The sequence below is a fragment of the Triplophysa rosa genome, linkage group LG11, assembly GCF_024868665.1.
Source record: "Triplophysa rosa linkage group LG11, Trosa_1v2, whole genome shotgun sequence".
Taxonomy (NCBI): Eukaryota; Metazoa; Chordata; class Actinopteri; order Cypriniformes; family Nemacheilidae; genus Triplophysa; species Triplophysa rosa.
This window is the reverse complement of record NC_079900.1, coordinates 19,383,518-19,410,209: the sequence shown is the minus strand read 5'-3', so window position 1 is coordinate 19,410,209 and position 26,692 is coordinate 19,383,518. Positions and strand designations below refer to the sequence as shown.

Genomic DNA, 26,692 nt, shown 5'->3' with positions numbered 1-26,692 from the left:
TAACTGTTGGCCATATTCCCAGCTGTTTTATCCCAGGGCGGGTTGCTGTCCCTGGAATCCCAGATGTTTGACAACAACCAGGCCAGACCATCTTTAATCGAGGTTCTCATGGTTACCCCATCACCTTTCCCACAATGCCTTTCCTATTGATCTCTTGTCATACTCCTCCTTTCAGCAAAACATCTGCACTCCCTCAAAAACGTGGAACTGGCAGTCATTGGCCTGTCAGAAATCAAGGCCAGTAGTTGCAAGCAATATCATTGCCAAACAGAGTTTCGTGTCATGGCGAGTTTTGCCCTAACCATGTTTGTGCATGTTTGTATTTAGTTTACCTTTCATTTTGTCTGTCTAGATTTCTGTAATAAATGGGAAAACTGCTGTGTTAGGCTTGTTAATCCATTCCTGCGTAGGACTGAAATTCAAACCAAAATTCCTTACTGGCATTAATCATTCCTCTGTCACGCACATTTGTTGGCCCTACAACTACAAGCCTATGTATACATCCAAGCGCAGTCATAAAAGTACAAATAAGAAACAGACGATCGTCAGTCATTTTTTTGTATTTAATTTATAAAAAAACGGAATGAACTAATGTTTACGTACCTACATTAGTGTTTGGGATTGTACCGATTTAGCACAGGCTACAAGACACAAGGCTATTGCACACAAGACATTCTATACGTATACAGATTTCATACACACTGTACATAGAAAGATACATACATACATACTTTCATATATTTATCATAAAAAAAACATTGTTCCACAGGGTAGGCAATGTTTTACATTGAACGGAGTGACAGGGATGCTCACACTGACTTGAACAAGTCTTCATGCAAATCAAAAAAGAAAGAAAATACATTAGGGGGGTATTGGAAGAGCTGCCAAAGTGCTTTCTCTGTCGACATACAGCGATCGATTCGACAGAGGAAACTAAAACATGACGGTATCAAACAATGAACGCGGACGACTGCGTGGGCGAAAGTGTTTGCGTTTATGACAGTAACAAATGAGAATACTAAAGGTCAGTCCTTAACAACAGGAAGAATACGAAACACTGGACTTCCTTTGTTTGCAGGAAGTTCAACTCTTCAGAAGACATGCGACCTATAAAAAGATGGCAGACTTGCTCAGTTTGTCCTAATCTAATCATTTTTAATGAACTTTACATGTCATCAAGACTTCACAGTGACAAAGCCTTCTTATTTCTGTTGCTAAAAGCTCAATACTCCACAGGAGAAAAATGATGTTGCTTAATACTGTCGATCAGCGAAATGTTCGCTCGTAACACTTCATTCTCGTATTCAGTTCCGTTCGTCAAAGAGGGCACTAAGTAGAAAGCATACGCTGCCGCAGCGTTGCTACAACGTTGTCATGTCAACAGGCCTGGCTGCTGTGGGGAACAGTACAGTAAATATATACTGGTTGTGCGTTCCTCTTAGGAAACATTAGGAATGTTAAGGAAAAAATAAAATAGCAAGGTACAGTAAGCCAAAAGATGAAGAGTAACATTGTACATAAGTTTGCCATACATACTAGTTTTTACACAGGTTAGACTTTCATGCAATACAATGAAGCGGAATACTTTTCGTCTGTTATCAAAGGGTGTTATGTATATCAAGTAATTCGATAAATACATTTCTGCAAGCATGCATGGTGGTTTGGCTCACATGGAGTGCACCGTTAATCCTTACAGTTTAATATGGGTCTGACAATGACGGCCTACATCAAATAGGATCTTGTATGTGACTTCTGATAGACTAGTCAGTATTTGAGAGATAAACCACGGCAAACTGCCTAGAAGTCTACAAAGTGCAATATCTTCAACTTTGATTTAAGAAGGAAAATGCATGTTTAGTTTTGTCATCCACACACGCACACAAATTGTCTGAAGAGCTAATTCCCATTTGAGTTTGCTTTTGTTTGCACAGATGTCAAGGCCACACGGTCTTAAAATGTCAAGTGTGTGGCACAAGTCTTGTTCTGGGATGGTCACGGACGTTTGCAAGAAGAGAAGCAACAAAAGACACAAGGTACCACGTCTGATATTTGCTTTGAATTGAACAGTCTGCAAACAGTGTGGTTCTTGTTTCTTGAAAGCGACCACCCTTCTGTCTTCTGTGTGTTGGATTCATTCTTCACATACCATCGTCTCTCCCCACCTTCTCATTTCCGCGTCTCCAAACACAGTTCAGACACAGGTAGTGCAGTCCTGCATGATGGGAGTCGACTGATGTTCGTGTTTGTTCGTGCAGTGCTCCATCGAACTTGAGCTCTTGAGCGGCACCATGCAGCGGTGCGGAGGTCTGCCGCAATTCAGCAGCCCCCAGCAGCACAGAACCCTGATGAACTCCTTCCTCATGTCCTTACTCCGCATCGTGTAGATCAGCGGGTTCAGCGCCGAATTAAGGGTGGTGATGCTGAAGAATATAACGGCGTTGTTGAGAATAGGGCATTTTTTAATTGTGCAGGAAGTGTCCAGCAGGAGAATGGTGAAGGCAGGCAGCCAACATACAATGAACACTCCCAGCACGATAGTGACAGTTTTCAGGAGAGCGTAGGCTGGAGAGTTGGTGGCCTCTTGGTGGCTTGTGCGTACGATAAGGTAGATGCGAACGTATAGGATCACGATGGACAGCAAGATGATGGTGAAGATGGTGACGACAAACCGGATGTAGTATCTGGAGTTGAGAGGCAGGACAGCGGAGCAATCCTCCAGGTTGTTAATACAGTTCCAACCGAGAATTGGTAGACCTCCGAGGAGAATGGACATGACCCAGCATGTTCCGATCAGAAGAAACATCCTGCAGGTTTTGTTGGAGCCGTAAACCTTGACTTTGGTGATGGCGATGTAACGCTCTATAGCGATAGCCAGCAGGCTAAACACCGAGGCGGCCAGTGCGATGAAAGCCGTGCCTTCTCTTATAAACCACTGAACAGGAACCAGATCAAATGTCCGAGGTCCTGACAGGAAGATGTTGGCAATATAAGCAGAGCCGGCCAGCAGGTCAGAGAAGGCCAAGTTCCCGATGAAGAAGAACATGGCCGAGTGGAACTTCTTATTGCGAAACACGGCGATGAGCACCAGAAGGTTTTCCAAGATGATGATGCTGCAGATGATGACAAATAAAATGTTCAAGGAACTGAAGCCTTCTTTATTTTTTATGCGCTTCTCGAGTTCTTCATTGGTCATTTCCTTGGCGCTGAGATAGTGGACCCGTATGAGGGTTTTGTTGAAGTACTGGGAGTATTTGCTCATGGTGACGGTTTGGCAAAGTCCTGCAGCTTTGTGACTGTAAGACATTCAGAGGGCAGGCTGTCCGAGCTTGTCTGGGCCAGCGGGGGCAGAATAAATGAGACGCCCGATGTCACGTCTCAGCGGCCCAGGAAGCTACTCTGTATCACCTGAAAACAAAAACGAAACAACAATTACTGGCAGTCTATGGAATGTGAAATAACAACTGTACAAAGTCATAATATGTCCATTTTTTCAATTGTAATGTTTTTTATATGTAATATAACATTAAGTTTATGAGATATACAGTATATACAGATGCAAAAAAATTTAAGAGACCATTGCAAATTTTCTATGTTCCATTCTCTGCATTTCTATATTTCTATAATTCCAGTCCAGTGTCTGTTTAATTTCATCAAAATCAAACCCCCAGGAGTGACAAAGTCATCCAAAAGCAATGTGATAGACTGACAGCAAGACAAGACACATGAAAACTGTGATAAAAATCCAGGTTATCACATAAAACTTTTTTAAAATTTGATTAGCAATCTTTTATGGGACCCAACATTGGTGTGTGAAGGTGAGCGAAGCATATTTGTTTAAATACAACCATTTTTGTACAAGGTTATTGCAGTTTACTAAAGCTAAAATTATAAAAACATTTTAGTTAAATCTGTCAATCGTGAAAAACTTAAACCAAACGAAAATTAGAAAAGTTGCCTCAGCAATAAACGTTTTGGTCACTAAAAATATTGACTAAAAACTAAACTTAAACTTTATTTACCTAAAAGAAAAGAAATTAAATTATTTTTATTATTATAATTATTATATAGCGACCTAAAAAATTAATTTAATAAATAATTACAGATTAATGTACAAAGCAAAACTGCAAATATAAAAAATAAACTTAATATAAAAACAAAAATGTACATGAAAACTACAAATATAAAAAATAAACTAACTTTAAAATCCACACTAAAACTAAAAACAAAACTATTATAACTCTGTTTTCAAAATTCTGTGGCAAATTCTGTTGCTAGTGGCTCAGAAATGGCACATTTTAATAACCGCACGAACCTCAGCTTTAATGATGTAATTCACATAATGTTATGAAAAGTCTTTCACACTACAAGACAGAAGCTCATCCTGCAGACCTGCACACATTTAAAGATGTACATCTTCCTGTTTTCAGTCATACTGACAATATTATGGCAGTGTGGTACGCAATCTACACATCTAAAATATGTTTATGCACAGTGAACTATAAGTGCATGCAACAGACAAGTACTTCTACACCCACAGGTATAACTGCAGGAGAAGAAATGGAAATTCACTTACGAAGTGAGTAATGTCATCCCAAGGTGTGAAACATCAAGTAGTAGTTCCAATGCCTACCAGCGTAAATCAAGATAAGTCATTTCCACCAGCCCACAGATTTTCCCCTTCATCTAAAATCCCCCTTTAATTGGTAACTAATGAGTGTACATACTGAGAAAATGCTGAGATTTGTATGTTTGTCAAGAAGGTTCATTCCTATTAGACAGTTTGTTTAGTAAAGTAGCAATGTAGTAAACCTCGTCTTATCAAGACTAAAACCACAAACCAATCTCTTTTTTTTGCTTGAATGCAGCACAAGAGGAAAAATGTAACTTGCTACACGCAATAGGACCTCTGCTTTGTGCAGTGATTGTGTGCCAAATCTTTAAAAACAACTATGCTGCATATGTAGATTTAATAAGTATCAGTTTATATTTAAGAATATATATTAAATAAACAATTATTTATTATTATTAATAATAATAATAAGTATGATTATTCTTATAATATATTCCGTGGCACTCAAAATGATCATAATTTCCTGTTCAAAAACTAATGTCAAAAGATCCACTACAAAATAAATGTAAAAAGCAGCTAAAACATAGTTTCAATAAAATGTGCATATTAACCTACATATTCTAATCTAGATAAACCTACAAATTCAGCTAATGGATGTCAAGACTGAAGGCTACGCCTACTACACAGATATGATCAGAAGGTTGCCAAACATAGATGTTTCAACGGAATGAGGTCTACGGCCCAAGATCGATCATAGTCAGAGCAAAATAACTGAAGCCTCGGCACTGAAAGGAACAAATGTTCGTCCGGGCAAGAGTCACTGTAGAGACTATGCAACCATGTGGAATGGCATCTGGAGACAAAGGCAGGAATCTGAGACATCTGTGTGACGCACACACCTCGCACACTTCAACATCACAATTTGCTGCACGCGGTTCGAAGACGATGGCGGTATGGCACACATACTCACAGATGCAGACTTATGTAAACATCTCAGGAAGCACATCACAGTCACCTACAGGAGCACAATAAGGTGCATCTGCACAGCGAGTACCCCAAATCTGACGCCAAATGCCAATAATATCCAGCTGAGCAAGGCCACTTCCTTGAGCATTAGAACAATGGCTTACTTGTCCAGGTTATATTTCACCGAAACTGTCCCAAAGGTAGACCGAACCAAAATTACCCAGTACGTCAACTTCCAAATGAGAACAATTGTAGTCGTTCTATTCAGAGAAATTAAATAAATAGTAATACCCACAGCCCCTCGCCTCCGAAGCCCTCCAGTTCCCAAACCTGGCACGGGGTCTCAAAGCCTATTCAATGGCAGCATCCTATCAGAAATAAGAGTGACGTGAGCTACTCTATTACAATAGAATTCAATGGGTGAGAGGAACAATGCAACACTATAATAAGAACTTCACGTAAATAGTAAGTAAATATGATCATTTCAACTTGATTGTAGTAATGAATAAATGACATGTTTAATTTCTCTCACCATCTAGGATTTTTTTCATTTCACTTGTTGCAGTGCATTCTGGGATTGCCATTGAAGGGTGTTTGTGATGCTGGTATCCCATGAAGTAGCATATTTAAGTAGCTATTGGGAATAGTATTTTTGTCGGGATGATATTTCTTCATATTTGTTCATGCTGTAAACAAACAGAAGCTTCTAGTAATAGCGCATCACATTGACTTGCCTTCTCAGAAACGGAAGGAGACAGACGGCGCAACGAAAAAAACACGTCCACCCACTGAAATTTCACATCTCAGAACAGGTTTGAGTAGGAAGTTTCACGACTAATGTTTGCGATTTCACTCTGGCATCCGAAAGGTCCCTCTCATATGCACTCCGGGCCGCGGCGTTACCGTGGAGACCTTTGCTGTCTTTCATATAGGGATTTGACAGCGTGTGAAACCTGATGGTCTGGTTTGTCTGCAGTGCTGTCTTTCAGTCTACCTTACTTCACCATTACTTTACCCTCCTCCACCTCCCTGTCATTCACTCCAGTGTAGATGCAACAATCCTCCTCTCTGAAGGAAGGGCTGGTGTTTGAGAATCAGTGAAGGCAACGATAGGCTTCAGCCCATCACTCCTCTTTATCAGAAAAACATTCTCTACACTCAAAGATAAAGACGTGATGTGCCTATGAGACACGACAAAATCAATCAAAAATCACAGCCAATCAGAAGAGAGTGTAGACGGGGCTCTCTCTGCAAGTACGCTGCTGTCAAATAGTTTACAGTTCGCGTTTTCTAAACTTTATTCAAGATCTGAGTAAAACTATCCTAATTTGATTCATTTATTAGATTTAATTAATATTCATGACGTGCAGAACTGCTATTGAATGAGATCTCTGTGTGGGCGGAGCTGTCAGCCACGACATCACAGAAATAGAAACTATTTCTAAAACAGAATCCACTGTCACTTAATTTATTTATTTGTCAATTATAATAATAAAACGTATAATTAAAAATAACAACAGGCCAAAAAAATTGAAATCTATAGAATATACAGTATGTATAAAATAACCCACACGTGTAGAAACAGAAAATCAGAATTAAAATAGAAATGAAAATTCTCTAAAGTAATCTAAAAATATGATATACATATATACTGTTTATATATATATATCATCCTGATGTACTCGAAACATTTCATTGTCACGGCTGGTTACGACAAAAACTTTCGATGTTGAAAAGATTCGTTTTATCACTTGTCGCATCACGCTTGGTTAGGACATTGTGTACTCAGCTCAAAATTACAAAAATATTACAATAACTATATAACTCCAATTTTCTCCCATCCCCTTTTTTATACTACAGAAAAACAGCCTTCCTGTGCGATTTCCGATGAAACAACATATGAACTGTGTGCTATTATAGGCCAAAGGAAGTGTTATTGGTGTCAAAAAAACGAACATCCTGTTCAGTCTTCAGAGCTTTAGTGGCAAGACAGTTAGTGTGGGAAAGGTTTGGTGGAAGGCGACAGACAAAAAAACAGAGCAGAGGAAGTTTATACGGATTCTTACAGGTGCGTTACGTGCGGCAGGAAATGACTTGAAGCAAAGCAACAAGCCGTTCTTCTTTGTTTCAAACCATCCATCTGGCACACAAACCAAATGTGTATCTGCTACACAAAAGAAAGCTACAAGGCCAAAGCTACGAGAATTCATAGTAGATTGCTTAACCGCAGAATTTGCTTGAGATTGAATCAGTTCTGACAATGACACGTCGCCTCATCATGAGGTCAATGTTATGAAACAGAAACATATGATTTCAAGTCAGCATTTGTTGAGTCTGACTAACTCCCACATCAAAAACAATGAAACATGAACCAAGGACCCCAGTCTCGGGCACGACCCCACCCACGTCCCTGTGACAGCTCGACAAAGGCCCCAGGTGTTGTTTGCGCTTCCCACCAATACCTGATAAGCCCCAATTAGTCAATGCGTCCCAGCAACAGAGTTTCCCATAACGCACCTGTTACTTAGCACCGAGGTAACCATGTTCTCTAGAGAGTCTTGTGCCTTTGCAGCATGAATAACCGTCAGACAACCACACACTTGGGAAACAGACATGACAGATGTTTCACTTCAGTGTATAACTGTCGATTCTCACATTCTCGCTAATTCGGCATTTTAATAACCACAGAGGTTAATTCGTCTACAAAATTAGAAAACAAGGCTTTGGAAACATGTCTGTTGATCTCCAAGCAACCAAATAGGATGCCATAACCTCATCAGGCTTTTTCCCTGTGGTCTTTCACGAATAAACGCTCAACGGTCTGTCTCTGCAATAACGCGTAACGTGCTTTTGCGCATTGACACGCGAGCCGTTCTACATCCTGTCCCTTACGTGATAAACATCACCATCCACATGACCACAATCTCCTCACCTCCACCACAAATGCACCATAACCTAAAGCTTGTTATTATGGATTTTTGAAACGCACCTAATTCGCACAAAGTGTAATGGACTGTGAATCGTGCAAACGTGATGAAGAACCAGTAACAGGAAAACAGTCAAGCAAATCGCTGACAAAACATTCTCAGGTCTGTGTGCACTGCACAGGCGCTGTAACGTACAGTAAGTTACATTAAAAAATATGATCCGTCCGGAGCACACGATCATTAAACCGATTGTAACTTGCCCCGGGAGAGTCGTGCAATTACGTCATACATAATTGTATTGATCGGCTAGCCGGGCCTGGGTTATAATACCAGATCTAAGAGGGTAAAGGAGCGCTCACAGGCACACTGGTGGGGGGGTGAAGGAAAATTCCATTTGTTGGCAAGGCCAGAGAGAGTCATGAGTCAAAGCTAGTCAATATAGTGAAGGTGATAAAACCCAGAGCATCCCAACGGTTACAAGAGGACAATGCTCTATTCAACACACTCTCATTCCATCCGGTTACTCTTTCAGGTGTGATTTGCAAGTTGAGAATGAGTGGAAAAATCATATCGATCAGTGTGTAAAAATATACGTAACTAAACAAATGCAGCATTTATATAATTTAAGTGTTATCTTAGTCTTATCAAATGTAAAGAAACATAAAAAGCTTTTAAAACAAATGAAAATTCTGTCATAATTTATTCACTCTCATGTGGTTCAAAACCTGTATATGTGGACACAAAAGAAGATATTTTAAGAAATGCCTCAGTGGTTTTGTGTCCACCCAATGGACACAAAATCCACCCGATGTGTCCACCCAATGGATTATCAACGTTCTTCAAAATACCTTCTTTTGTGTTCTGCAGAAGAAAGAAAGTCATACAGGTTTAGAAAAATATGAGAGTGTTAGGTGAACCTTCACTTCAAAGCCTGTGGGTTCTCATAATATTTGCTTGTTCAACAAAGTTTGCGGCTGATAAAAGACTTGTTCACAAACACAGAAAATACCACAGAGTTTGATTGCTTTGCTCAGGGTGCAAGTTGACCCATAACACTATACCACTGCAAGCTGCAGATGACGATAAATGTAGCTCCATTCTCACAAGTCAAAACGCATGTGGGCAGGCCTAATCAAGCTTTGACACAAATGCACGTGGACCAGCCTTGTGCACAACTGCGCTTGTACCTCCGCTGTGCAGGAAACCCTGAGGCCTTCTTTACCTTTCTCACACATAAGAGCTTTACAAAATCACTGTTCAGGCCATGATGTAAAGGGAGGCTTGTACCAAAGAAATATTACAGCAATAGGTTAGGGTTATTACAGCAGTATTGGTGAAATGTCACATTGCTTGCTCAAGATCACCATACCAAAATAAAAGTGTCTGTCTAATATGCAACTGAACACACTATATTTATATGATGTACTTGACAGACGCAGCTTGTAGTGGATTTAAAGCGGCCCTAACACACGCGGTTTCTGCCATTCTCATATTAACCTTGAGTACCTATAGAGTACTGTAGTATTGCATACTTCATATCTTTGAAGAGTATTTAGTTTGATCACATTTATAAAAGATAGATACAGCTGTACGATTATTTCCGAAAGCATACGGCGCATACGGGGGGAGGGGTAGGCTGAACTAAAGCACGTGCGCACTCATTGCCAACAAAACACAGACATCAGTTTCACTCACCGCCTGCGGTTCATGTCCGGCAACTTTTAGCACTGGGACGGCTCCATATATCAGTTTCAAACGATCTCCAAATCCAGCGTTATATCCACCATTTATATAACATTCATCACCCAAATGCAGTGAACAATCTCTCTCTCTCTCTCTCTCCTGCACACAAGTGAAAGTGACATCTGCGCATGCTCCTTCTCCTGCTCTCCTTGCTGTCGCGTGGGCGTGCCGTGGGCTTTTCCGGGAGAATTGTCCAATAAGGGACTAAGAAAAATTGTTACGAAACAGTTTTATATGTTCGAAAAAAACGTTCCGAAACCTGTACGATCGCTGGGGGAGTGTATCGAGCACAGAAATACTACGTAATACGCCCAACTCGTTTTAACATTGTAAAGAAGTCAGAATGCATGAAACACTGTTGCACCACCCCTTTAAGTTATACTTTAATCAGTATCTCTGCACCCTGGGATCAAAACTATGACTTTTGCACTGCTAACACAATGCTCCACCAACTGAGCTACAGGAACACTATATACGTATCTCAAATACATTTTTCCTGTCTGTATTTTTATAGACATGAAATAACAGCAGATCTGTTAAGTTAGGCTAAGTTTGCACTACGGATATACACTGCGTTCCAAATTATTATGCAAATTGGATTTAAGTGTCGTAAAAATTTAATTTTATATTGTTCAATTAAACTTATGGATGGTATTGTGTCTCAGTGCTCTTTGGATCACTGAAATCAATCTCAGACACCTGTGATAAGTAGTTTGCCAGGTGAGCCCAATTAAAGGAAAACTACTTAAGAAGGACGTTCCACATTATTAAGCAGGCCACAGGTTTCAAGCAATATGGGAAAGAAAAAGGATCTGTCTGCTGCCGAAAAGCGTCAAATAGTGCAATGTCTTGGACAAGGTATGAAAACATTAGATATTTCACGAAAACTTAAGCGAGATCATCGTACTGTGAAGACATTTGTGGCTGATTCAGAGCACAGAAGGGTTTGTGCAGATAAAGGCAGAATGAGGAAGGTTTCTTCCAGACAAATTCATCGGATTAAGAGAGCAGCTGCAAAAATGCCATTGCAAAGCAGCAAACAGGTATTTGAAGCTGCTGGTGCCTCGGGAGTCCCGAAAACCTCAAGGTGTAGGATCCTCCAGATGCTTGCAGTTGTGCATAAACCTACTATTCGGCCACCCCTAACCAATGCTCACAAGCAGAAACGGTTGCAGTGGGCACACACATACATGAAGACTAATTTTCAAACAGTCTTGTTTACTGATGAGTGCCGTGCAACCCTGGATGGTCCAGATGGATGGAGTAGTGGATGGTTGGTGGATGGCCACCATGTCCCAACAAGGCTGCGACGTCAGCAAGGAGGTGGCGGAGTCATGTTTTGGGCTGGAATCATGGGGAGACAGCTGGTGGGCCCCTTTAGGGTCCCTGAAGGTGTGAAAATGAACTCTGCAAGGTATGTAGAGTTTCTGACTGAGCACTTTCTTCCATGGTACAAAAAGAAGAACCATGCCTTCCGTAGCAAAATCATCTTCATGCATGACAATGCACCATCTCATGCTGCAAAGAATACCTCTGTGTCATTGGCTGCTATGGGCATAAAAGGAGAGAAACTCATGGTGTGGCCACCATCCTCCCCTGACCTCAACCCTATTGAGAACCTTTGGAGCATCCTCAAGCGAAAGATCTATGATGGTGGGAGGCAGTTAGCATCAAAACAGCAGCTCTGGGAGGCTATTCTGACATCCTGCAAAGAAATTCAATCAGAAACTATCCAAAAACTCACAAGTTCAATGGATGCAAGAATTGTGAAGGTGATATCAAAGAAGGGGTCCTATGTTAACATGTAACTTGCCCTGTTAGGATGTTTTTGATTGAAATAGCTTTTGATTTTAGTAAATATGACCTCCTAATGCTGCAAATTCAACAAATGACCATTTTCAGTTTTTTACAACCTATGAAATGTTTTCAAACTCTGTTGTGCATAATAATTTGGAACAGTGCATTTTGAGTTTTTCATTTTTTAAATAAATACTGTTGTCAGTGGGAGGTTTGTTCAATAAAATTCCAAATGTACCCTAACTGTTGATTACTTGAAAATTATACTGACTGTCATTTGCATCGACAAATTAGGAAAACCAGAGAAAGATATCATTTGCATAATAATTTGGAACCCAGTGTAGTGATATTGAGACACATAAATTTGTCATGATTTGTCTCTACTGTGCTTGCATTAACACTTGATCGCTTTTGAATGCAGCCGCATTTGTGAGATGTGGGTGCACTTGAACTCAAAAGCAGCCACCTGTGGGTACCAGTGAGGAGTAAGATGTGTCTAGTATAAAAATGCATGCTTTCTCCCATATTTCTGACTTTTGTGTGCCGCTGGAGTGATGCAGCTTTGACTTGTCGCTCGCTCATAATACAAACACAAGAGTGTTCTTTTGTCCCACAAAAGAAAGAGTCACATACAGGTTCTGAATGACATCGAACAGCTGCTAAATAAAAAAGCTAAAAGAAATAGAGATTCAGGGGTCTGTATTATTAATAATTAAACTAGAGGACAAAAATGACTCTCCTTAAAAAAAAGAAAAGAAATATTAAGTGCATTATTTCTTACATGTCACATGAAATAGCCCATTTTTGTGTCAGCTGGCCTTCTCCACCGCATGTATATTTCACAGCTGTGGGAATCACTGTACAACCACTTGCAAAGAAATTAGGTTTAAAGACGTGCTGTGTGTGTATCGGCATGTTTGGGGAAAGTTTCAAGGAGTCAGTTCTCGATCTGGACAGATTGCGCTCTCTGACTCATCCAAATGCACTGAAGCACAAAGAAATCGCTGTCCTCTGCACATGATAAACACCCTCCCGCGCAATGATCTCCGCTCTTATCTTCAGGACGTGGATGAGGCCCAGGCGTATAGATAATTTAAAGGCCAGAGGCCTGATTCTAAGACATTCATGCAAAAACACAACGCACCCACGCCACTATCTGCGTTTCTCATCTGAAAATCAAACATATACACAGAGACATAGACACAACACTCAATGCAGACATGCACACGGCTATAGAGTGTATTACGCAATAAAACAGCAATCCTGGTAGCGCTTCATACTTTAACTTTTCATGTTACGTTGGTTAACAGTGAGCTAAAATGACGTGCAAAAACAAAAACCCGGTAGTCAGATTAAACCACAGATAAGATGCTGAGATCTGATGAAATATACACAGAGCTCCAAGACATGCGTCCTAAATCTATCTATAACTTAAAACGGTGAGAAAGTCACAACTCTAAACCGTTCACCAGGGCTCTTTAGTGCACTGAAACAGAACCAAGCGATTTAAGATGGTGTACAGTCCATATCTCACAACTTGGTGAGCAATTTCGTAATTTATTGGGAAAAAACACAAGATCTTCTTTATGCATGCAAAGACATTGTTGTGAAACCTCACGTGCCCTTTCACAGTTCACACACATGCTTGTTTGTTTCCTTCACAAATAACACCTCTTAAACACAAAATACAGACGTGCTCAAATTTGTTGGTACTCTTACAGCTCATTGAAATAATGCTTCATTCCTCCTGAAGAGTGATGAAATGAAAAGCTATTGTATCATGTATACTTGCATGCCTTTGGTATGTCATAGAATATAGCAAAGAAGCAGTGGAAAGAGATGAATTATTGCTTATTCTACAAAGATATTCTAAAATGGCCTGGACACATTTGTTGGTACCCCTTAGAAAAGATAATACATAAATGGATTATAGTGATATTTCAAACTAATTAGATTCTTTAATTAGTATCACACATGTATCCAATCTTGTAATCAGTCATTCAGCCTATTTAAACAGAGAAAAGTAGTCACTGTGCTGTTTGGTATCATTGTGAGCACCACACTGAACACGGACCAGAGAAAGCAAACGATAGAGTTGTCTGAGGAGCTCAGAAAGAAAATAATAGACAAGTATGGTAACGGTAAAGGCTACAAGACCATCTCCAAGCAGCCCGATGTTCCTGTGACAACAGTTGCAAATATTATTAAGAAGTTTAAGGTCCATGGAATTGTAGCCAACCTCCCTGGGAGCGGCCGCAAGAGGAAAATCGACCCCAGATTGAACAGAAGGATAGTGCGAATGGTAGAAGAAGAACCAAGGATAACTGCCAAAGAGATACAAGCTGAACTCCAAGTTGAAGGTACGTCAGTTTATGATCGCACCATCCGTTGCTTTTTGAGCAAAAGTGGGCTCCATGCAGACCCAGGAGGACTCCACTTTTGAAAGAAAAACATAAAAAAACCAGACTGGTATTTGCTAAAATTCAAATTGACAAGCCACAATCCTTCTGGGAGAATGTCCTTTGGACAGATGAGTCAAAACTGGAGCTTTTTGGCAAGTCACATCAGCTCTTTGTTCACAGATGAAAAAGAAGTGAACACCATACCTACAGTGAAACATGGAGGCTCGGTTATGTTTTGGGGCTGCTTTGCTGCACCTGGCACAGGGTGCCTTGAATCTTTGCAGGGCACAATGAAATCTCAAGACTATCAAGGCAAATTTGTCCCAACAAATTTGAGCATGTCTGTAGACCCCAGGGCTGTACAGTACTGTATATGTCGCACATGCTATGGAAAAAAACGGTCTGCGCTATGAATACATTTAATAGTGTAGCACGCATAAGATACAGTTTGGCAGGTGCATAAGACAGAGCCTCTTGTTTGTGTGAAGTGTGTTTGTCGTTGTGCTTGTTCGTGTGTGAGGTTAACTAATGGCGCACCGCTATTTATTTTCGCTTTTGTTCAGTTTTTGCAATTAAAACTTTCTTTCCGGCTGCATTAAGTCCATTAATCTAGAGCCCTATGATCTGCGCGATGTGGGAAAACATGGAAGGAATCACGAAGGAGGGAATTCTATTATTTATGTCCTCTGCTTGTTTTGCGTGTTTATGAGTGAATGAGTTGCAAACTTTAACATGTTACAAGCGTGACACTCGTGGATTTGTCTGTATCTCACTAGTCAAGGACATGAACACGTGAACTTCATCCACAGAGCTGTTATGACTTTTTTTTTCAAAGTGTTTCACTGTTTGAGTGAAGCTATCGTCAAACTCTCACACTGGTTTTTTTCAGAATATATGTATGCAATAAAAGTTACCGTACAGCCCTGAGACCCTGTGAGATAATTCGTTCTTTAACTAGACTTTTACATCTAAACAAGACATGCTGGTAGAGGTTGTCAGTGGAAGTTGTCACGGATGGTCAATTTCAAATTTTTATCCGTTTAGGACTTTTTTCAGTCAACCGGTCATCACACGGAACTGTTTTTTGTTTGTTTGGTTGGTGGATTTCAGCTGGGGCTGTTACAGGTATGTCTGTGCACTGTGCATATCAATTTTGTATTAATAAACATATACACATACATGAATATATGAAGAGTTTGGTTCCAAAAAGAGAAAACTCAGTTAAAAAAAAAAAATCAAAAATCACGTTTTTTTTATTGTGCATTCCAATTAATATCAATCATCTGCAGTTGGTTTGTTTTGATTTAAGCCATAATAACAAAAAAAAACTAACGCAATAGAAACATGATAACATAATAAAAAACATGATTTTTGAAAAATTTTAGAAAGAGTTATCTCATTTTGGAACCAAACTCTTCATATTTAGAAAAAATATTTGCATGCATATATTATTATTTATATATAATTTAATTTATATATAAACATTCATTTTTATATATATGTTTAAATATATACATTGTGTATGTGTTTATAAATACTAAATTAACATGCACAGTGCACAGACATATATTATGTAAACACAAACTTTTATTCTGGATGCGATTATTTGTCTGGATGCGATTATTTTATTTGTGGAACACCCAACTTTTCAGCTGATTTTTACCCAGTGCAAAGATTCAGAACTGGAATCATTTACAGAAGAAAAGCTAATTTCACATAGATAATTTTTTCTGTTTAAGGCTTTTCTGTTGTAGTTTTGCCTGTTAAATAGCAAATAAACATTTTCTTCCTGTATGCCTTTTTCTTGTTTGTTGCTTAAAGAAAAAATACAGCCATTAAAAATCACGATCGACGCATACCTACTTTAAAGTCACCATGAAACGGAATTTGTGATTGACTTCTTTTCCAAATCGTGATGTGTATCCGAGTGAAATGGCTTCTGAAATTAGAAAAAAATGTAGGGCGGGGCTTTATTTTGCCCATCCCTTTTGGATTGGTTTGTTGTAAGTTGGGCCTGGAGGGGAGCGCTAAAAATGCCTGGCCATTGGACAGTCAGTATAGCCCTACCTCTTTTTTGTTGCTTACGTCATGATGTGGTGAAGAGTTGTTGTGTAGAGGGGGAGAGGAGCTTAACGTTTTTGATTAAAGATTACAAGTGCAAATGATTAAAAAAAAATAATGGTGTGCACGGATAAATCATTTATAATAATCAGTGCAACACTGTGTAAAACACTAGGAATTTTCCTGTTTGATTTCATGGTGACTTTAAGCAAATAAGATTTGTCGTCCAATCCTAAAGCGCAGCACACCTTTCTTTGATGTTTCATTCATGTCTGCAGCACAAATGGTGCAGGATATTAGCTCAATTACAACCACGAGCAACAGACCAAACAAGCCGCAGTCAATCTACACTTCTTTACATCTCTCTAATTAATTGCACTAATTAAGTCTTTTGACTTCAGGTAAAACACAGGAGCCCCTTCATGACCAAGAGGCAGTGGCCGGGTGCCATATAGACTGCGGTCTGCTATAGTAATCCAGCAAGAGTTTGGAAAGATGGCGACATACATTCAGCTCTAAAGGAGAGAGTTAGCACTGCCATTTCACTCGCGCTATTTCCTCACTGAGCATTAGTCAGTGTTGCGTGGCTTGAATCTCTTCTTCACTGCTCATTTTCCTCCCCTGCGAGGCACACATAAACAAATCTGTCAAAGCTGCTGCTTGATATTTGTCGTGTGTATTTTTTAGCATGTGGGCGAAAAGCAACAGGAAACCCAGAGAGTTTTGGAGAGAGCCCTCATCCATTTAAAATGACCCAATGGTGCTGTCTCCCAACCCCCTATGGTTTAATGTCTACTACATAGATCAAAGCAAGAGCCCACAAAGAGGTGATTAAAAACATCAGAAGGAATTAATTTAGAACAAGCAAGAGCAGTCGCGCCGTCTCAAGCACTCATTAAATAATGAGCTAATGCGATGTTACTTCATTATTCCATCTTCCGAAGAACCTGTGACTGGTTTAGGCATGTCTAGACCTAGATCAATGCCAGGCAATCTTCAAGCATGAGAGCAGGGCACAAAACCATGTAAAGGAAAAACTAATAGCTAAAAAAAACAGGAACGTATTGTGTGACACTGTAGAGGACTGCAGTGGTGAAGTGAAAATCTGAGTAAGATCTCAACTAACATGTATCAAGTTTCACACGTTCAGTATTTCTCACACTCGTCGGCTGTTGTCTGCACGTAGGAAGTATCCGTTAATGAAAGGTCCTAGAACACAAATCGCATTTGCTTTGTTCTGCAGCCCTGCTCCTGTTCCCCCGCAACGCAGACCCCACCCATGCTCATATTCTTCTGCTTTATCATGGGATGCGTGCGACGCGTCCCGTGTGTGCGCTCATGTTCTAGACAGACGAAATGCAGCCAGATTTTCCTGACAACATTGTATTGTGCAAATGTGACTCGCATGTGTTTCTCGTATGCATCAGTTAGGGGTAGGTTGTGGTGATGGAGTGTGTGTTTTTTTTGGGGGGGGGGTTGGGGGTGTGAATAGAAAAAGGGAGCCTCCACAAAGGAAACAGGCACCCATACTGATGAACAAAGCAGTCCTGATTGCCTTTTGTGATATGGTGCTGTATTATGGTCTGGTACCTTTCATCAAACAATGATGGGGGGGTGAAGAAAGTGGGCACGCTCAGCTCGCCGCTAAAGAGCGACAAAGAGCTAGATTTGCTTCAATACTGGTGTTTCTGTAAAACAAATATGTGCATGTGTATTACATTACCATAAACATAAGTATTGGCTTGGTCTCAAAAATGTACAGTGATCTCCCATCTTTCCCAGACCCTCCTGACATATTAGAGCGCCCAGTCCCTTCGGGACGATACAGACCGGATTGCCTCACAAACACACACGCAGACAGAAAGTCTGTTATGGTAAAATATAACTCTCACTTCTCCCTCTTTGAAACTATTCAGAGAGCCAAACATTTAGCTGTATACTTTGCTCATGTCGTTTTATTTCCCGTATTGGGTGTGGTTTAGTCATTGATCTAAAGCAGAACAAATTTAATAGGCAAATCAATAATAGACATGTTATTGTCAGAAAGAGCTGGAGAATTATATCAAGTGGTCCTTTAACTGTATTACAGGCACAGCAAATCATAAATCTAATATACAACACTGTCAGACTATGTTTTCCTGCCATTTTTGTTCCGGCGTCCTGGCTTTCAAACGTCAGCGCATTTAAGTTTTGTCTTATCAGTGAACCGTGTGTTCGACGCGGGTCATTACAGAACAAGCCTCTACTCATAGCCAAGGGAGTTGAAACCAGACTTTCGTATTTCACAACCATATAGCTTTATGTGACTCTTTAAGAGAAGTGACCAACCGTCTCCCTCCAAAATAATCTCCATTTTCCCCTCAACGTCTACCACAAGTTACGCAAGAAAGTCAAAGGTTTCATTTCAGTTTAAAGACAAGATGGACTTGTGTAACATCTCAACAAACTTCTGACTGCAAAAACGTCCCACCGGAGAACAAGACCATTGAGATGCTAAAAGACCCCGTGTGGGCAGGATCCTCCTTTTTCTGCTGCTCATGGACATTCATGACATTGCATTACCATGAGGATGGGCCTGATCCTATCACAGTTGCCAGAGCTGAAAGAACAGGTTTCATGGACAAAGCCCCCCCCAAGTCCACAATTTAATCTGCTGAGCTCTAGCGAGCAATCCAGCTCTTCATTCCAAAAGCGTTCCTCGGCGGGCTTCTTCCAGGTGTACAAACAAAGAGCGTCAGGGTAACAATACGCTGTCTATCACGAGGGGGGGGGGGGTGTTTGGGTCTGGCATGCCCTTATCTCCCTCCGTACCAGCTGGAAAAAACTTAATGCAGTTGGACGTGGTGATGCCTGGTAGACATAGAAAACCACAACCTGACCACATCATTGCATATCCAGTGCATAATGGGGTGCTTGAAGCCACAAATCATTCATAAATGTCTCGGTAACACAACGAAAAATTCTGAGGGCCTCTTTGTGGCCGGTTAAATGTTCAACGTTATCATATGAGCCAAATTTAGTGGGTTAATGTTGCTGTTAAAAGGGTTCCTCTATTGCTAAAAGATGCAGTGCAATTTCTATGCCAACTGGGTTAGTGTACACTTAACTTAAGGAGCGGTAGATTCTAAAACGTATCAAATACCATGCAGAATTGCAGATGTAATGAAGTTGGCATGAATCATGCTAAAATAATGTTTTGATGTTTGTTCAAGTTTTGATTCTTTTTGTAAGATATTAGTTTGCACACTAAGGTGAGATGTTTCTTCATATTCATCCAATTCAAAGCACTGCTGGCACAAATATTTGCATGCAGATAGATATGTCTGGGCATTATGTTGAGGTTATGTTGTTGTCTGGAGACTTTCACTATGAGCGTTGTTTCAAAGAGGCCAATCTGTAAAGGTATAAAGCTGCGTTCCTTAACTTTTTGGTTAAAAATAAACAAAAATCAGTTACTAAGCAAATTCAAAACGTTATGTTTATAATAATGATTTATAATTTAATCTGTCAGGATGGATTTCATGGAAAATGTATAGACCACTTTGCAAGATGCAAAAACTGGTCCAGAAGTGGTTTTATTAAATTTTTTGCATCTTACACATATAATTAAATCTTAAAAGATATTTTCGTTCAAAATGATGATTCGGTTATTTATGTTCTGTTGGTTGTATTTTGTTCAAACAGTGCAGTGTTAAAAACTGAAATAGGAAGTTCTTCTGGACCAGCATTAGGTCAGCGCTGTTTAGGTTTTCTGAAGTGGTCTATACTGTAGAGGCAAAAGTTATGGATTGCATCTAAAAAAAAACAGTGCACATTCTGTGGATTCTATGCAAACAACCCAAATCCTATGCAAACAACCCAAAAACCATCCATATGGGATGAGATGAACCCAAATGACACTAATTATACAGCCATTCTGATTGGTCATTGCTGATTTTGAAAATATGCCCATTGTGCACACATGCATCAATGTTAAAATGGATTTACCGTTGTCCTGCATACGGTAGATTTATATCAGTCATGTAAAGCTTTGCAAAATTAAACCCATAAATAGGCATGGGTATGAGATTTTGACGGTATGATAACCTTTCGCGAAAGTGGCACGGTTTCACGGTATTGCAATTGCAACACTAAATGTCTGCGTATACAAACAAATTTTCAACTGGACACAAATACATTTTATTTCTAACCAACATTCATAGATAGGGGTGTAACGATACTTTGTATTACAATATTTCGCGATGCAAAAATGTTGCGATGCGCATCGTAGAGAGATGGGGATATTTTACGATATGTTTAATTCTATTCGTTCAGCGGTCAAGACGCTACTTACTCTGCGCCAGCGCGTCACGTGTGCTTGCTTATCTCACATATGCGGTAGAGAGAGAAGCACAAGACACAATCTGTGTCTCCAAGTGGTTTACAAAGCGTCATATTTTCCTTCACAATCGCCGTTAAAACACAGCAAACTTGAAGCGTGACTGCAGGCGAGTCACCCCGAAACTCATTACAAAGGCAGCACAAACGTTAATTGTTAATTTATCCGCTAACGTGAGCTGCTGCATAACGTGATATGCAACATAAAGTAAGCCAAAAGAAACCAGCGCTGTTCCGATCAGAGAAGCGATGAAGTGAGTCGTACTGTATATTAAAAGATTGAATGACATGCTAAAAAAAACAAGTATGTGATTTGTAATACAGTTTATGTAATATGTCTTTTTGAAAGATTTTTCTCATTCATTACTGTCTCAAGCAAAGACAGCGCAGCTTCAAAGAGACACGAGCCAATAGCGCTTGAGCGTGAGCTCAGTCAGAGCGTTTCATTGGTTGAATGTACTGAATGAACACGCCCTTCACTGAACGAACGAGTCAAAATGAAACTGAATGAACTGCTACATGTCGTTCATGGTCTAATATTCTCTGTGTTACAACAATGCATATCCAGTAGTTACTCAACTTCTCTGAAAATTAAAGGTAATGACCTGGTTTAATTTAATTCCAAATCTTTGTATGGAACATTTAATTACACCAATTAAATGAGTTAATCCAGATAGATTTTAGTAGACTAATATAATGTAGATTTCGTCGACTAAAAATAGACTAAAACTATGATAAATTGGGATGAATTAAATTGCATTTTTGTCAAAAGACTAAAATTAAATTAAAATTTGCTGTCAAAATTGACACTGATCTTAATAAATATTTTTTACATTTTAAGGCTTAACTGAAATTAGAATTTAAATTGTATGTACAACAAAATAAATTACTGAAATTATTAATATTTTGAAAATAAATGTTATTTCAGTTTCATTTTTGAATTTTGTTCAAAATATTGAGATGTGTTCGTATCGTGAACCCAGCATCGAGATATGTATCGTTACACCCCTATTCATAGAACATATACAGTATGTCAGGTAAAAATAAAGCTTATACTATCTTAAATAGCTTAAATAGCAATTATAATCTTTCAAAAAAAAAAATTTGTCATAGCCTATATATTAGGCTTAAACATCAAACATTGCAGTACATGAATCAATCATTTATTTTTGTGTATACACAGCTCATACCATAGAAACGGTATCACAGAAAATTTTAGTGGCTTTGAAACCTTGACTCTTTCAAACCTCAGTATACCTTGAAACCAGTATTCGGCCCATGCCTACCCATAAATAGTGATTCTGCACAGACTCGAGGAAATGGAAAAACCTTTAAAGGTCCCTCTTTCTATTCATGACTCCAAATTTTTATCTGTCCTAAAATGGACAAAGTCCTTCGCCAAACTGAACCACTTCTCAGTAAATATTTAGAAAGTTTCCCTTGAGCTTTCTCAACATACGTCTGTGTGAGATAGACAGATTAGCCTAAGTGACTGTGTTGTATACAACCTAAATTTATTGGATGCGTTTATGATTGTCTTAACACTACTGTTTGTACGGTTGCGTCGAACAGCCAGCGAGCAAGTATAAACGATGGTGCATGTTGCGAAGAAGGCTAGCAGCAGACAGAGCAAATGCAATGCATTACTGCGACACTCCCAGTTCTTGGCACACAAACTGAGAGCTCCGTGTTGCCGGCTGTGAGTTGTAACTTGCTCAGCAGCAGCAGCCTCCAAAACAGAAGGCGTTTATTTTGTCCCAGCTGCCACACCCAGCAAAAGTGTTTTTCAGCTGAGGAAAGATGGCATGCTGCCTTATAACACTCAGTGCAAGCCCTGAAGGTTTGGAATCCCCAGCCTCTATTAATATCAGCAAATGATGGTCTATTATTGACCGGCGCAATTGGAAAAAATGCTACACGGGGTTTAGCAGACACGCATTGATCCATGAGCTCCAACTAGTATTCCTAGTTCACCCTGAATAACAAACCAATTCAGCTCTCCTTTGCCATATCGTTCCTAATACAACTTTCTGTCGTCAGCTCTCTTAAGAGCCAAAATGCTAAGTGCAAGAATCCTCAAGGATTTGCTCCGCCCACACTGTGCCCTGGCCCCACCCTTAACCCCTCATGTGACCGAGCCCAAAAATCCCACACTTCCAGTTCCCATCCCTGCCTGACACATTTATTTATCTTTCCCTTTACTTAGATATCTGTTTATTTATTCACCTCTTTTTCGATTTCATTCTCATGTACAGTCCTGCCTCTGTGAGCTTACACGTCTGAATCAAAGAGAACAAATCTCATTCTGAATCACGTGCTTCTGGGAACAAGTTGAAAGTGAGGTCAGGAGAATTCAAGACAATCAAAAGGTAACAACCAGACATTCGACCTGCAACCTTGTTCTGACAGACACCGTGTCATAATGAGCAGTGCCAGTCATATCTGAAGCACAGACGGTGCTGCTTGTGATCTGAAGAGTCACAGCGTCTGCTCGACGCACAACGTGTTATGTGGTTTTTTACTAAAAAAGATCACAGGTGACGTCTCTCTCACACCTAAGTGAGGAACACTGGTGGTGGTTAGGGGAGAGACAGCACGGTTGGTTTTGTTGTAGTTTAATGAAGCGTGGTAGCACATGATGCCAGACCGGACACCATACCGCCATACTAGCTTCTGCCCACAGATCGGTTCACAGCGTGATAAAAATCTGCTGTTCGCTACACCCCACCATCATCTGTATACAAGACCACACTCCTCAAACAAGAAACTCAGCTTTTTCCTAAAGAGCCATCAATAGATTCAACAAATCATCTTAACATGCTCACTCTGGGAATGATGCTCCATCCAATAAAAAGAGTTAGCTCTCCAGCACAGCATCGTGAAACTCCCATGAGCATCTGTTAAAAAGGCCTGAAGCAAGCATGATAATGCAATCATTCAATTGAAGGCTTTTAGAACGCCACCGCACACACATTTCAAGTCCACGGTTGAGAATGATGGATGAACACTTCTCAAAGATAATCACCGTTTCCTCCCGCATATCAGCTTATCTCTCAGAGAGAGGCGTCATGTACCACAAAGCAGATTTTAAAACATCTCACCCTCTTCCCCTATGCAATGCACTAGAGAGACGGGTCACGTGTTTTGTGCGTTTGGGGAATACTCGGAGGGATGCATTTCATAGCTTGACCTGAATTCAGATGCAATCAAGTATTTCAATACAGCAGTGGATTCAATGGGAGAAAAAGAAACCTAAATCTATACAGTTGTCCTGTTTCGTAATTTAACAGTCAACAGGCCTGAAAAACGTTATGACTCAAGTTTCGCCAAGTATGCAGTTGTCAATGAGATCATATATTATGTGTAAAGTGCACACATTTTATTAACTCATTTATTTCCTTACGTAAACACTATCCACTTTTGTTTTATATAAAAAAAGCAGCTTAGACATTAGACTTAGATGTGAGGGTGAGTAAACGTTGGCAGAGTGAACTGTCCCTTTAAGAGACAAACAGACAGACAGTCTCGAGAGCACTCGGTCCAGCATAATGGTATAATAGAGTCTTTTGTCTTATTAATGCATTCTTAAAGAACAATGCCATCTTTAGGGTGACGGATGGACAAATGCCCACGAACCCCACGGCGGGCTCTACAAATGTTGCAAAGCCTCCTGACCGCTACGAGCTCAGCGTGAATCCGTCCCCGTTGACAAATGAACCGCTGCAATACACATGTATGAAGTACAGTCTGGATGATTCCGGTCAATCTTTAACTGCATGCATGTTACACATTACATCGATGCACAAACAGCACTTGGCTGCCTTTTCGTAAGTGATGCAAAGAAACGTTGGCGCGCGACCATATGTGAATAACGTATTTCAAGTGTTGCTGGTGGAATATACATGTGTCGAGAGATAACGGACTATATTTGAGATAGCCTTAAGGGTGCGATATCCAAGATCAGTGCATGCGAAAGAGACCAGAGCTGTGCGTGATAGAAACGTGCCTCTATTGACAAATAAACGCGTCACAAGTTGCTGTTAAAGTGCGAACGTTGCCAAGCGGTTCACACATCTGTCTTTAACATTTGAATTAGGCGTAACTTAGGTCATTAAAACGAGATCCTCGCAAAATGCACTGGTCTGTCGAGTCGATATAAAATAAACGAAAACATTAGGAAACATGTTTTAATGTGAGCTATAAGGTATGTTTAGTTAAATACTGGCATAAGTGTACTCACCCCATGTGCGATGCCCGGCAGGGAGAAGAAAAGCGTGCTGCTGGAGTTAATATTCATTTACGAAGTTTACATGAGCTGAAGTAATTCCCGTACGCTTGATCCAGTTCAGGTCGTCAGAAGAAGTGAACAAAACGACTTTTGAAAAGGTCAAAACTTCAGCGGAGCAATGGACGTAACTGTGTACAGTTCGACTGTTAGTAAAGCCATGTCTGTGATAATCGTCAAAACGCCTGTCTCGTCGACTCTAGGACGCGTCAGTTTGCGTTGAATTGTTAAAATGCCAGAAAAACGTGATTCAGGTTAAATCCCGGATGCCGCTCTCTCAGAGTCTCTCTCCCTCAGTGAACAACAGAGGGCTCGCGCTTCGAGAGGCTACACATTCACGTAATACGCACGAACGCTCGCACGCGCTCATCCACTTTCATTCCCACCGCTGAGCAGGGTGCCTGGGTAATGATTTTAACCCCCCTTATTTGCGTTTCCACAAAAATGCATTTGTGACGAACACATGTATGATGGCAAACGGCCTCAAAAAGAAAGTTTTCGCCACTCAAAGAGAAAGATCATTTTTAAAACGTCCGATTTATGGTGGTATTATTTTTTTTCTTTCCCCAGGGTACAAATGAGGTCCAGATGTTTTTTGTCCTTTTTTTGGTTCCACCTCCTCACTTCCGCTCCGCACTTCGTTGTTTTTTTCGTCGTTTTACCCTGCTCACATTTCAATATGGTTCCCCATCAGATCTTGTGACTCTAATAACGTTTAATGACAGCTCAAGGATGACTATCGAAATGACGTCACCTCTCAGTTCAGTGAACCAAGACCCTATTGTTTCAATTGCAAGTGGTCACACGTCAGTCATACTTGCATCTGTCTTCACATGTGTGAAGGGAAAAAGCAGGCAGCACCTTTGCTGAGTCATTTGGTTTTTCCTTATTTTTAATAGTACTCAGATACAATGATGTCTGAGAGTATCGTGAGTTATTTTGTCTTGATGAACAAGTTTCGCCTCAGGTGTGTGCGACTTGGTCTAGGCTTGTTTGTGATTGGGGCCATGTCGTATCGTGTTTGTGTAAAGAGGGCGAATGTGAATCATAAATGATTTGCTTCAACTGCATTAAAATCTAAGGTTTGTTTTAAGCTGTTAGTTAAAATTCCTCCTAATGAGAAACATGTGGTTAATTTTTTCCTGATAAGTCCCTCTAGCGTATATGGAAATAAGTGAGTCAACGATACATCCACTAGAAAGCACCCGATAGTACAGGTTAAACATCACTTTGAAGCAATTTTTGGTTGAGAAACAATCAAGAAAAATCTGGATCTGTGATATTAGATTTCACTTTGCATGGCAGTTATACACAGATGCTCAATACACCACAATACCTGTATGACAGTTTGTGTAAATTTACTGCCATAAATTTTGCATCTCAAAGTTGTCTAAGACACCAGTTTGAACTCTGCATTTCTGTCAGCTCGGGGGAGGGGTCAGGAACCCTGACCTCACTTCCTGTGGCGACTTCACAGGCCGTGCATTGTCTGTGGGAATGTGACAGGGCTCATGGGACTCCTCCACATCTGGCAGCTGTTTTGACCACCCCCATCACTTTCCAC

The 26,692-nt window shown here is 40.2% G+C and overlaps 1 protein-coding gene across 1 annotated transcript; it reads right to left on the bottom strand.

Annotated features, from left to right (window-relative positions):
* Positions 1-524: 524 nt before the first annotated feature.
* On the bottom strand, positions 525-25,819 carry s1pr2 (sphingosine-1-phosphate receptor 2). Its single transcript, XM_057346585.1, has 2 exons — positions 25,084-25,819; positions 525-3,405 (listed from the first exon to the last, which is right to left on the bottom strand). Exon 2 carries the CDS (start codon positions 3,302-3,304, stop codon positions 2,192-2,194), a length of 1,113 nt encoding a protein of 370 aa, XP_057202568.1. The 5' UTR covers positions 3,305-3,405; positions 25,084-25,819; the 3' UTR covers positions 525-2,191.
* Between the last annotated feature and the right edge of the window lie 873 nt (positions 25,820-26,692).